Source organism: Chelonoidis abingdonii, chromosome 3 (genome assembly GCF_003597395.2).
Source record: "Chelonoidis abingdonii isolate Lonesome George chromosome 3, CheloAbing_2.0, whole genome shotgun sequence".
Lineage (NCBI taxonomy): Eukaryota > Metazoa > Chordata > Testudines > Testudinidae > Chelonoidis > Chelonoidis abingdonii.
In genome coordinates, this window is record NC_133771.1 from 173,103,903 (window position 1) to 173,117,385 (window position 13,483).

A 13,483-nucleotide genomic window follows, 5' to 3' on the forward strand; every position below is an offset into this window, starting at 1 on the left:
CCCAGCCCCATACCCCCAGCTCCCCCCTCACCCGGAGCCTCAGCGCATCCAGCAGCGTCCCTCGACAGCTGCAGTGTGGCTCCTGCGGGGCCTCTGAGCTCCGCCTACTCAGAGCCACGTGGTAAGGGGGCGGGGCTGCAAGTGTGGAGCTCGCAGCCCCACCTCCTTACCACACGGCTCTGAGCGGGGCGGAGCTTAGGGGCCCCGCCAGAGCCACTCTGCAGCTGTCCGAGGACACTGCTGGATGCGCTGAGGCTCCGGGAGAGGGATGGAGGTGGGGTCAAGTCGAGTTGGGGCCGAGGAGGGACCCTCAGTCATTCTCGTGGGGGCCCCTGCCGAGCCCGGGGCCTGGGGCAAATTGCCCCACTTGCTCCGCTCCTCTCCCCTCTGGGCGGCCCTGCGTGATGCTACTCCACTGAAGTGCTGTTACCTCATGTTGCATAAGGGATGAGTTTGGCCCACTAGCTAACCCTGTATCAATTCTCTAGACGGTAGTCTAGAAACAGTTTTGCTGGCTTCTTTGGGGTTATTAGTTATCCATACCAGCTAAGGATAAGACTCCTTGGTCAGAGCCCCTGAAACTTTTCGAACTTGATAAGAGCCATTAATCAAGACTGATTAGTATTTCTGTTCTGTGACTTCAAGAACAATTCCACTTGACATGAACTGCAGTAGAGTCTAACTCACTGAAAAAGGTATTGGGATGTGATTGCCTGAGCTTTACTCTTTTTCACCTAAGAGACAAACCGTCTAGACGATTTTCTGTATTCCTTAGACCTATCTAAATAAATCGAGCATCCAAAGTATGATGCTACGCTTCCCTAAGGAGAGAGGCCTAATGAGAGAGACTACCACAAAAGTACTAGAGAGAGGACCCATGTAGCCACAGGTTCTCTAACTGGAGGGTAGACACACTAAGCCCTTCCAGGAATATTTCCTTTTTACTGTGGCTTATATTGTCTTTTGTTCAGCTAAGCTGTAACCTGTTGAGGTGGCTGCAAGATGGTACTCTTACTGATTATATGGAGAGTCCCAAGGATTTCAGATGAAGCAAGTTGAAGTGCTCCAGTATGGATTGAAAAGGTGCTGAAGCGGGGTTGATGAAGTTGTTGGCTATCCACAGAAAGAGTCTTATCCATTTATTATAATAACAAGGCGATCTTATTGCTTCTTGGAGTTTAATAGAATCTCCTGTACTTCTTTTTTTTTTCTTCTTCAAAAAAGACAGTTCTAGATCTGTCAAAGTCTTACAGTACACGCCATCACTTGGTGAGAATGCAGCCCTCGATGGCAAATCCAAACTCTCTGCTGGGTCATTAGCCTAGGAATTGGAGGGAGAGAGAGACAGACTCTTTGTCATAGTTGAAGTTGTTCTAAGCACCAATGTTCTTCAGACCAGGCCAGCGCAATCAGAATAAGCTTGACGTTGTTTCGTTTTCCGGAGAACAGGAATTACTGTGTGTGTGGGGGGGGGGGGGGGTAGGAATGCATAGAGGAGACCTACCTCTCCTAACATAGAAGAATCCAGTCCAAAATTGACTTGTCTACTTCTGTTCTGGACCAAAACCTTTTGATGTTTGGAATGGTCTTCTGTCCACACAAGCACTGTCCTGTATTGTGGTGCATTGCCCTCTGGGTATATAGCAGAGTTTTTGACATTGCTCCACACTGAACTTCAAGTCAGTGCAAGAAATGCAGTTTCCTCCAGTGTTATGGGTGATGGTGGTAATTGGCAAGTATTTAGAGTGTTTTATCTTACATCGCCTTACAAAATATCTTCACAACGTACTCTTCTTGGGATGCATTCTCACAAGGATTAGTTTCCTAAAATGTCTTACTATTGTTACTTGTCTAGCTCCACTAACTTAGAAAGGGTGCCAGGTAGCTGCTGGTGTGTTAAACTGGGCTCAGAGGTCTTCACAACTTTGACCATTGTTGCCTGGAGAAGCCACACTTAGATTGCTCAATCAGGGAAAACTGCAAAGAACGGGGCAGACAGTCCCCAAAACTAGTGGTTATTTTAATTAGATTCACCAAGCTAGCAACAAAACAGCTTTTATAATACCTTACTGGTTACCGCAAAGCCAAAAACACAGTTCCCTTAAAGCAACCCAGCCTTGGGCTGCCACCCAGATAGCCAAGTCAAATATGATGATTACTGAAAGTCTTGTTTATCATATATGAAGTTCTACCAATCCTAAAGGATTGGACACGTTATCCACCGGGTCAATGAATATTTCACATTTTACCCAAATAAACACTTACAGCCAATTCTTATTAACTAAACTAAGATTTATTAAAAAAGAAAAGAGAGGGAGTATTGGTTAAAAGATGAGTATACATACAGATATGAATAAATTTCTTAAGTCAGTTTTATGGTAGATATGGTGAGCTGCTGAGTTGCAAAAAGTTTATTCTAGAATCAGTTCATCAGGTTATAATCCAAAATAGGCAGTCCGTTTAGCGAGTTTGTTCAGGTTCTTCCATGGGAATTAGCAGGGTGATCCAGAGTGAAGCTGAAGACCTCAGTCCTGTGACTCAAGCTTCCCCTGACCAAGCGTAAGCAGATCTGAAATACAGGATAGGGGCCTAGAGTTCTGTAGATCTCTGGCAGGCTATTGGTAGCCTCTTGACAGCAGGTGTTCCTTAGATGAAGAATAATGGCTTTGAAGTAAAACTTCCTATTTCCTATATATACACAGGTAATTAGGTGCTTTTGTCAGCGTAGGTAACTGAGCAGTTCATAGACAGTTTACTACAAACTTCGATGAGAAATATAGACAATGATATCATTACACCCAATTTAATGTGAATATCTCCTTTTGATTGCTGAATCAATAGAATTTGTAACAGACAGGAATCGTTCGGTTATACTGTTAACCTCTAACAAGTTATAGATGTAAACAGACCAATACAATCACTATCTTCTTCCAGTTCTCTAACAAAACAGGTTTACATTTCAAAGCTCTAGTCTATCTAACATGGCTATGTTAGGGTCATTCCTTATAAATAGCTAATGACCATTTATATACTTTTCTAATATGTCTTTAAAGGTTTAATTTGGGTCATTTAGCTTGCTAGTTGCTTAACCCTTTCTGGCCCAGTGTCATAATGCACAAGTTGAAGTGCTGGCATCTGCCAGCATCTTGGCTACACCCAAGTACCTGCAGTTGCTAACTGTGGACAATTTTAGGAAAAAACCCTAGTGTGGACAAGGCCCAAGTTGTGTAGAAAATTGAGAAACTGAAACGAAGAGGTTAAATGACTCTCCCAAGGCCATAAAAAGTCAGTGGTGAAATTGGCAGTAGAATTTAGGAGTTCCAGACTCCCATTTAGTTGTGTGCTTAGGGTGCAAGAGATTATCTTACGAGTTGCAGGAAAAATGCAAAAGGTGAAAACCTGGCTCCCTGATGTCAATGACAAAACTCCCATTAACTTCAGTAGAATTTCACGGAAAGCTTTAAACTTAACTTGGTAGGCAAAAAATAGAAGAATTAAATCTTTATTAAAATGCCAGCAGGAGCATGACATGCTGCTGTATGTGTGAAATCGTTCCATAGGCTGAAATGACTTTGTGGTTTATTAAAATAAACAGTACATGTTAGTGTTATTTTAGAAATTGGATATAAAATAGAATCGTGTGGGGAAGGATGGGATCTTTTTAATTCCTAGCCTGTGAGCAACAGATGTTTGATTATTTAAAACAATATGCTTGTAAAAGATTTTTCCTTTTTAGAACATTCATCTTTGTAAACTACCATATACACTCATTCATTAGCCCATTTGTTTATAAGCCCACCCCCTGCCCCCAAATGAATAGGTAAAAATAGCAAAAACTGTATGGCTCTTTCATAAGCTGACCCTATATTTCAGGGTTTGGAAAACTTTGGCTCCTGGCCCGTCAGAGTAAGCCGCTGGCGGGTTGGGACATTTTGTTGACTTGGAACGTCTGCAGGCATGGAGCCCCTCAGTTCGCTGTGGCCGTGGTTCGCCATTCCCAGCCACTGGGAGCTGCAGGAAGTGACGCCACTTCCAGCAGCTCCCATTGGCTGCGAATGCCACTTCCCGCAGCTCCCATTAGCTGGGAATGGCAAACCACAGCCACAGCGAGCTGAGGGGCTCCATGCCTGCAGACACTCCAGGTAAACAAAACTACAATATATTAGAATAGGGATTGGCAACCTTTGGCACACGGCCCGCCAGGGTAAGCACCCTGGCTGGTCAGTTTGTTTACCTGCTCCATCCACAGGTTCGGCCGATCGTGACTCTCACTGGCCGCAGTTCATCGCTCAAGGCCAATGGGGGCGTGGGTTGAGGGATGTGCTGGCCGCAAATTGAGATCAGCTAATTCAGTGGGAAAAAAATCAAGACTACTGCAACAGCATAATGGGAAGGAGTGGGGGAGGGAGGAGCTCAGACAGACCAGATCTGATGCACTAACCACAATCTCAGTGAGTCTGCAGTTCATAATTCTTCAAGAGTCTATAAGGGTAGAATACAAGACATTGTTTAGTTCAATGGTTCTTCAGGCAACATCATTAAGAGAGAGAACCTCCGCTCATCCCAATCCACCAATCCTTCACTGCATGTTTCTCAACATATTGCATCATGTAGACCACTTGAAAAGGCTCTGCAGATTACTGGTGGTTCATGGACCAGGCTTGAAAACTTCTGCTTTAGTTGGTTTGGTTTGTATCTCAATCTGCATCATTACTTTGGGTCTCAGCTACTTTAAGGAATCTATAGTAGTTCCTTGATTTAACTATACTAAAATGTTTCCTTCTTACACAGTGAAATCATAGAGAATGTTATTAAAATAGTGGAGCAGCATGGAAGTGATGCATGGTGGACTCTTCCTGTTGAACAGCTTCTACCAAGAAAGATTGCAGCAAAGGTAACTTTCTGATTGTAAATGTAGGGGGTGGAAATGGGTGTGTTTGTGTGTGTGTGGGGGGGGCAACCTAGGTCTCTCCTAATACAGTAAGTGCAATATAGCTAATGCTATTAATTTCATATTGAAGGCACTTGAGGACTACAATGATGGGCAGTAATATTAAACCCTCAGATAGTTCTGTGATCCTTAAGATTTTTTTATTTGTTATAAGGTCTCAAATGAGAGCACATCCAGATAGTGTATTGTACTGTGCTATATCTCAGTGCTGTATGTCAGATTGGTGCCAGAAATTTAGGATCCATTTCCACTAGGCACTCTCAGCAGGTAACTGAGGCCACAGTTGGACTCAAAATGTTTCTACTGACTAGAGCTAGTTTTTCTGATGTTTGTTTGTAGTACTTGCTGCTGTTTGTGTTGCTTTCATGGCCGAATTCTTCAGCCACTGTGCACATATAAAGTATGTGTCCAGTATGAAGTTCACGTTAGCTTCTGACTTTTTGTAGGGGGAGAGAGAGGGTCATTAGTCTTCTGAAAATTCACTATCATATCTAATTTTGTAAAATAACCTCTTGCACAGAGTGCATGCTTCCTGACATCATCTTCAAAACTGGTGGACCAAAACCAAATTCTGCTGTGGTTATTTCTACTTCGGGGACACTCACCTTCTTCCAGTTAAAGATATAGGATGTTCTATTTACTCTTGTTAACACAATTTAACTGTTACTTCATTAGGTTGATAGCCATGATGTACTGGATTATGTACAGGGACAAGATGTCCTGGATATCTGGTTTGATAGTGGAACTTCCTGGGCTCATGTTTTGGAAGGTATGGAGTTTGATATGTGTTGAATATTCTTTTGAAATCCTTGTTGGGCCGGATGCACTGCTGTCATGCACAAAACTGCTGAAGTCAGTGGAGTTGAGTTGGTCAGTGGCACATTTGGGATGATGTCGTTGGTTGTAAAGCTTTTTAAGAACAGGATCTGATGTTTGCAAATTCATTTTCGATACTGTAAAAGTTCATATTTTTCAATGAGTTACGCTTGATAATTCTGGCATGTGAAGTACCATACAAATTTTTAAAATAAGAACTAAAGAAGCACAGATTTAAAATTGCCTGTTCCTGTTATGAAAGCAGTTCAGTGCTAATGTGCAGATCTCAGTTCTATATAACTCTGAAAGACAAAGTCAGTACACATTAGCACAAACTTTAAAATGCATTAATTCAAAATAAACTGAGACTAGAATTACCACTGAAAATGTTAGTCGTAATTACACACTTATAATAATGTATATCGATGCAGAAGTTGTCACTTCTGATCATTTTGTGTAGCAAGTGCAATTTACTGTGCTGTGACTTTGTACTGCGTCTCCTAGTGCAAACATTTACTGTTGAGTAGACCAGTGGATCTCAAACTAGGGCCGCTGCTTGTTCAGGGAAAGCCCCTGGTGGACTGAGCTGGTTTTTTACCTATCATGTCCGCAGGTTTGGCCGATCGTGGCTCCCAATGGCCGTGTTTCACTGCTCCAGGCCAATGGGGGCTGCGAGAAGGGCAGGCAGGACTTCCCTCGGCCTGCACCACTTCCTGCAGCCCCCATTGGCCTGGAGCGGTGAACCGTGGCCAGTGGAAGCCGCGATCGGCCGAACCTGTGGATGTGGCAGGTAAACAAACTGGCCCAGCCCGCCAAGGGCTTTCCCTGAACAAGCGGCAGTCTTAGTTTGAGAACAACTGGAGTGGACCAGTCATTGGGGTTTTTTAATAAGTTACTTTTTGACATTACAAAAGCTGCGATGTTTAGTGACTGAGATTCCATGATTGGAATATAATACAGTACAGTTACAATTGAGTTGTACATGTAAGCAACCTCAAGAAAACAAAGGAGCGATATTTTTTTCAAATTTTAGAAGTACTTCATGTATCCAGAGGAGACTCCAAAGTCAGGTGCCATTTCTGGGTAAGAAGCTGGTGCAGTACATCAAGTTTGTTGAACTTTAAACCAGGAGTATACAATTGTATGATAGCAATCTTGTTGAATTGTAAAACATGTTGGCATTAGAGATTTTATTTCCTAGCAACGCAGTAAGGCAACGGTATCAGCAAACAGTGTATTTTCTAAAGGACACTTGTATACATTAAAGTTCATATTTTTAAACTAGTTGATTTGTAAAAAGTGACTGTACCAGAGCTATTTCCATTCCTAAACCCCTAAAGACATCCTTGAAGAACGACCATAAATTAAAGGCACAATTGTTACTGCAGTATGTTCTATAAAATTATCTACAGGATGCTTTGTTTTGATTTTTTTAATTTTCTTGCACTGATAGTCCTCATAGTAGCATTAGCTGGACCATATCATAATTTTATTCATGTTTATCAAAAGAAATGGGAAGGCTATAGTGGCCATGCATATATTGGAACATTACCCCAAATATGGTGGACACTGTGTGACATCTTTTTCTACTATCCCAGACAAAAAACTGTAAAGTTGAGTATATATTGGTAACTTAAGGGTGTTTAACTTCCAGGGACATAGCAGTCAGTAAAAGTACCACAATTTAAAAGTCAGGAAGCTCACTGTAAAGGTAGCTGAACTATCTTAACTCAGCATTCTAGAGAAGCTAGCCCTACGTTTGCTCTCTTATGGGTGCAGTATAGAAATGTGCCCCACAGACTGTTGATTTAGTGTGTTTCATGCATTCATGATGCTAATACTAAATGTGGTGCGCTGTCGCCTCACTATCATTTTGTCCCTTCACACAGGTGCTATAATTTCATGAGCTTAGATCTGAAGTTTGGGTAGTATCCAAAATGGGGTGGAAACCTCCAAAACCAGAAGACGGGCTCTGCCTTGAATATCTCGAAAGGTTGGAGGTGGGGACGGGAGTGCGATGGGGAGGAGCTAGCAGAGGATTTGGCAGAGCAGGGTGGAATTTTTCGGTTGAATAGGTAAATCTAGTAAATTAACATAAATTTTCTGCTTTCTGTTCTCAAACTAGAGTCAACCATAAGTGTTCAGAAGGACTTTCTAGTTGTACTGAACATCACTTCTTAATGTTACTTGATCACACAGCTGTGTGTAAATCAATTTCAGTTTTGATGAAAAAAGTCTCCTTTTTTTAGTTACATCCCTCACTCCCTCTAGAGGGAGCAGTTTATGGTTTGAGCTATCTTTCTACATACAGTGTGGCTAGTGAACTAACTTTTTTATTTTTTTAAAAAAGCATAGCTCTCCAGCGATTTTCTGACAATCTGTTTCCATCCTGTTAAAACTGATGTGTTCTAGCACTCCTATTTAAAAATCTTAATAACCTTTTTAAAAATTCATCAGCTAATCTTTGGTTCTGTGCACTGTCTTTGAAGTGAGTTCAGTAAATTGAGTACATTTCAGTTCTCTTTGTTTGAAAATCAAAATTTCTCATGGTCACATTGGCACATCAGTGCCTTCTCTGGAGGAGGGCATATGGTTTGCATCTCTTGACATGGAAGAAAAATTGTTCTCTTTAACCTCTGAGGATAGGACAAGAAGCAATGGGCTTAAATTGCAGCAAGGGCAGTTGAGGTTGGACATTTGGAAAAAATTCTTAACTGTCAGGGTAGTTAAGCACTGGAATAAATTTCCAAGAGAGATTGTGGAATCTCTGTCATTGGAGGTTTTTAAGAGCAGATTAGACAAAACACCTGTTTGGGATGATGTAGATAATACTTGGTTTTGCCTTGAGAGCAGGGGACTGGACTAGAAGAACTCTAAAGGTCCCTTAGGGTGACTAGACAGCAAATGTGAAAAATCAGGAGAGGGGGTGGGAGGTAATAAGAGCCTATATAAGAAAAAGACCCAAAAACTGGGACTGTCCCTATAAAATCGGGACATCTGGTCACCCTAAGGTCCCTTGCAGTCCTGTGCTGCTATGCTTACTTTCACATGGACATTCACCCACAGAAGGTTCCTCAGATTCCTGATAGTACAAGAGCACTACCAATTCAGAGTGCTCCAATTTGAACTAGCTACAATGTCTAGAGTCCTCACAGCTGGACAACTGGCTCCTGATGGGCAGATCCAGCAAGGAGGTCCGGTCAGCAACCCTGTTCCTACCCTGTCTGCTGTATTCCTTGGGAATCTGCATCAACAAAGAAAAGGCCACTTGGACTCCCATAAAGACCATAAATTTTATAGGAGTGACCCTAGAATTGACTGCAGCAAGGGCCTATTCCTTGTGGAAAGATTCCAAGCCATGAACAACTTGATAAGACAAGTTACCCTCAGGCCACACTCAAGGTCTATCTTTCCTGGCTGCGCTACGTGGCCTTATTTACTTACATAACACCATTTTCCAGGCTCCAACTGCGTTGCTTGCAGGCTTCGGTCCAGTCTATTTACTCACCAGACAGACGTGACATGAATACAAGGATAACAGTTCCAGCCAAGGTAACAGTTTCTCTTGTTTTGCTGGATGAACCCAGGACAAGTGCATGGGAGAGTTGCTTTCCTTATACCCATACCTGATGTGACCATTATCATGGATGCATCCCTCATATAAAGAGGAACCCACATGGACAGTCATGCTGCACAGGGCATTTTGACTCCTCGGGGAGGCCAGGAAACATACAAACTTAATAAAACAAAGAGCAGTCTGTCTATCACAATGCATTCCTTCTACTCATTCAATCCCACCGATCCCCCTGCTACCTCTGCAGAAAATATGCCACGACAGGACTAAGGTCATCCTCATTGCATCCAAGTGGCGAGGACAGTTTTTGGTTTCTGGATTTCCTATGAATGTCATCCCATCAGTATCCCTCTCTCTCCAAATCTGTTAACTTAGGAGAATGGTAGGATCAGATGTCCCAACCCAGGCCTTCTTCATCTCATGCCCTGGTATTTAGATGGGCGTCAGACCTAGAATATTCATGTTCAAAGGCCATCCTCACTATCCCCAATCACAGTAGAAGTCTCCACCAGAAAATCACCAGAATCAGCAGAGATTCCTGTTATTTAAGACTATCTCCTGTCCCTCGGGTCATCTGGACTTCCTGTTAGTTTGAAGCCCATGATCTTCATTCACCCAGCTACTGTTTGTTGCCTGAAAAGTCTCATTAGGGCCTTTCCATCAGTAGCAGAACCCACATGGCAATAGGACCTCAATCTGGTACTCTCTCTTCTCACCAGACCATGCTTTGAACTGATGGCCCCATGTTCCATGTCACACCTTTCCATGGAGGTTGCCTTCTTGGTTGTCTTCATGTCAGATGGGTGAGCAAACTGGGAGCACTTAGGCTGACCCACTGTATACAATATTTCATAGAGGAAAAATTCTCTCTTTACCTCTACCCAGAATTCATCCCCAAGGTAATTTCAGAGTTTTACGTGAACGAACCTTTTCACTTAGACGTATTCTTCCCAAAACATTATGCTTCCAGCAGAGAAAAGAGATTGCACTTCCTTGACATCAGATAGGCCCTGGCCTTTTATCTGCAAAAAACAAACCCCATTAGGAAATAACAGAGACTGTTTGTTACTATAGCAGAGCGATCATGTAAACAAGCGTTATCTGCCCAGAGAGTCTCTAAGGGGATCTCTGGATGCATCATTCTCTATTATCAGTTGGCACGTATTCCTCCCCCAGATGGAAGGAGGAATCTGCAAGAACACAGGTAACCTCAACACCATCTCTTTGAAAAAGACCTATACTGGACTTCATCAGGTAGCCATCAGAGCTCCATTCACATCTTCACGAAGTATTATGTCCTAGTCCAGGCCTCTTCTGCAAATGCAGCTCTGGGGACAGCTGTATTACAGACATTCATACCAACTGCATCCTCAGACTTCTTCTTGTGTGAATACTGCTTACCAATCACCTGTATGTGGAGAATACATACAGTAACCTTCACTTGAAGGCAAATGAAGGGTACTCACTTGTAAGTGGAAGTTCTTTGAGATGTGTGGTCCCTGTCTATATTCCACTACCCACTCTCTTTCCCCACTGCTTCACATCTTACTTGATTCATGGTAAGAGGAATTGAAGAGATGTTGGTCTGCACTACCTTTTATACCCTTGGTTCTGGAGCACGAGGAGAGCAGTAACGTGGTTTGTGGACCAAGGCACACTACTGTTAGAAATCTCCAATATCAGGCACATGATGCACCTTTACCCACGTGTGGAATACAGATAGGGACCACATATCTCAAAGAATTTCCAGTTACAGGTGAGCAACCTCCATTTCTCTACTTACTCCCCATGTGTGTGTAGCGGGGGAGGTATTCATTTTTCTTGGCTAGATAATAGCTTAAATTAAATATTATTTGAATTCTGAACCCCTCTAATTTAGGGTGTTGTAATTCAGGATCTCTGCCCAGTTCTCTTCATTTGATAGAAAAATTTTATCTTCGCCCCTAACCAACCAACTTGAAGGCTAACATTTTTTTTATGGATTTTGTTGTATGAGTAACATAAAGCTTATAATAATGGAAACTCAGTTGCAACCTTGGTTATACAGTAGCATACCACCTCTCTATGAAGACAAAAGAGAATAGCATGGCTGGTCAAGAATAGGTAATGTAAAAGTCATCTTGAAGCAAGAAGAAACTTAAATCTGCCTTTTAAAACAGTTAATTTCATGGGCCTAGTTCAGCAAGGTACTTAAGCATGTCCATAAATTTAAACTTATGAGTAAGTCACTGAAGTCAAAGGAAAGGAGCAGTTGTAATGTGCACTAGTTATAATTGTTCTGTACATAAGGGAAGAAAACCAAGTTTTAAAATTTAAAAATACACTACTCTTTTGTTGCATGTGTTATCATTTGAGGCTTGAGACTTCTGCGGCCACTAAACATGTTGCCAAAAAAAAAAGAGAAAATATTGAATCAATGTAAAGGATGGTTTAATGTATTGCAAGGAACATCTGTCTTTATGGACAAGGCCTTCAGCAGTGGAGAAATTAAACAACTTTATCTAGAATATTATAAAGTACAATATAAATATTTACATTTATGTGGTTTCACTTTCAGAAACAGTAACTAATTTTCCATGTTTCTACACAAAGCAATTGTACTGTGAAAGGTAATGCATGGAGATCCTCTTTTCCAAGATATTTCTTGAGCAACCTTTTTGTTTTTCAGAAATATCACAGCAGCGAGCGGAGCCTCCTGTAGCCAAATTCATGACGGCATACTGGTTTACAAAAGATAGTGTGCCATATATATGTAAAAGTACTGTTTATTTTTCCTGCAAAAGTTCAGCGACCTCAACAATTCTCACAAAGGTTCTCGCAGTTTGTATTGTCCCAGTTAAACAGCTGGTTTTGGTAGAGATGGTGGGTAGGTTTGGGGTTCATTCTTTACACAAGACTTTCCACTGCACTTCTAATACGATTGGATTAGCGGTTTCTGAGCAAAGAATGGTGTTCCACCTGATATGCGCATATTCAGATTTTAAATTCAACATGTATGTGATCTGTATGATGGTTCTTTGATGAAGTGAGATACATCAAGTTTTGAAAAAAAAGGTCTTGCAGCCTTAGGTTTTTAAATGTATTTAAAGAATTGTTCAGTAACTGGAGTCCCTAGCAAGCTGCACAGGTATACTAGCTTTTCAAAGGTGGCTCCCCCTACGTTTCCAATCTTGGCCATTTGCATCAGACCCATGCAGAATTTATAAATTGTGCCACTTATAACCAATAAGTGCTATTTGTTCCCTTCTGGAATTAAGGGATGGGAAAGTGATACTTTATTTACAGCAATAAAAGAATTCATTATTTCACCCTCAAGAGGCTGGTCTGGCTCTCTGGTTTACAGTCACTAAAAATAAAAATCCTCCAACAGAAATAAGTACTAAACTGCTCACCACATTGACATACTGCATCTGATCCTCTGCAGTGTGCGTGAGGGGAAAAAAAAGATTTAACACCTGTAGCAGACAGGTTAAGAGCAGTAGATTCCAAATCAGAGGATCCCTTGATGGAAAGCACCTTATCAGTTGCCTTATTTCTATTTAAGGAGGCTATTAGCTGAAATATCTCAGCTGACAACAACCGTAACACAGATTTCAGGGAAGAGAGACAGTTTCTCCTAAAACCAGCTACCAAACTCTGTACTGGATAAATAATATTGTTATTACAAATAATATATAGATTAGCATTCAGTGATGGCTTTTGGGTAGGTGCTGTAAAATAAATTGAAATAAAAATAGTTATAGTTCATTTATTTGTTGCTTATTGGGAAAGGGCTTAAAGCCATTTTTTCTCTGTCTACAGGGTTTTGTTTAAGGCCTCTCCGCATATTTACTACAACCATTTGGGTGGGAACAATGAAGAGGGTGGCTTGTGCATTCTGTGCAAGTTAATTCATGCATGAATTGTAATGGAAATGGCTTTGCTTTGGTACAGTTTGTTCTGTGCTGTGTATATCGTGCTCATCACCATAGTATCCGAGTACCTTCCTGTAGTGCATTCAGCAACGTTAAGCCTGTGTTTTCCTGACTGTTTAAATTTGTAAACTACCACATTAGAAGTGACAGATTTGGTTCAATTTACGTCGTAGACGTTAGAGTAGGAAAAGATGTATTATCATGTTGTCCATCCCCACTGTTATTGCA

At 41.6% G+C, this 13,483-nt stretch overlaps 1 protein-coding gene across 1 annotated transcript in view; it reads left to right on the forward strand.

The window, feature by feature from the left end:
* IARS2 (isoleucyl-tRNA synthetase 2, mitochondrial) overlaps nt 1-13,483 on the forward strand; it is a 66,597-nt gene that overhangs the window by 39,165 nt on the left and 13,949 nt on the right. The window contains 2 exon segments of the mRNA XM_032801388.2: nt 4,792-4,894; nt 5,627-5,720. Coding sequence (XP_032657279.1) covers nt 4,792-4,894; nt 5,627-5,720 — 197 coding nt within the window.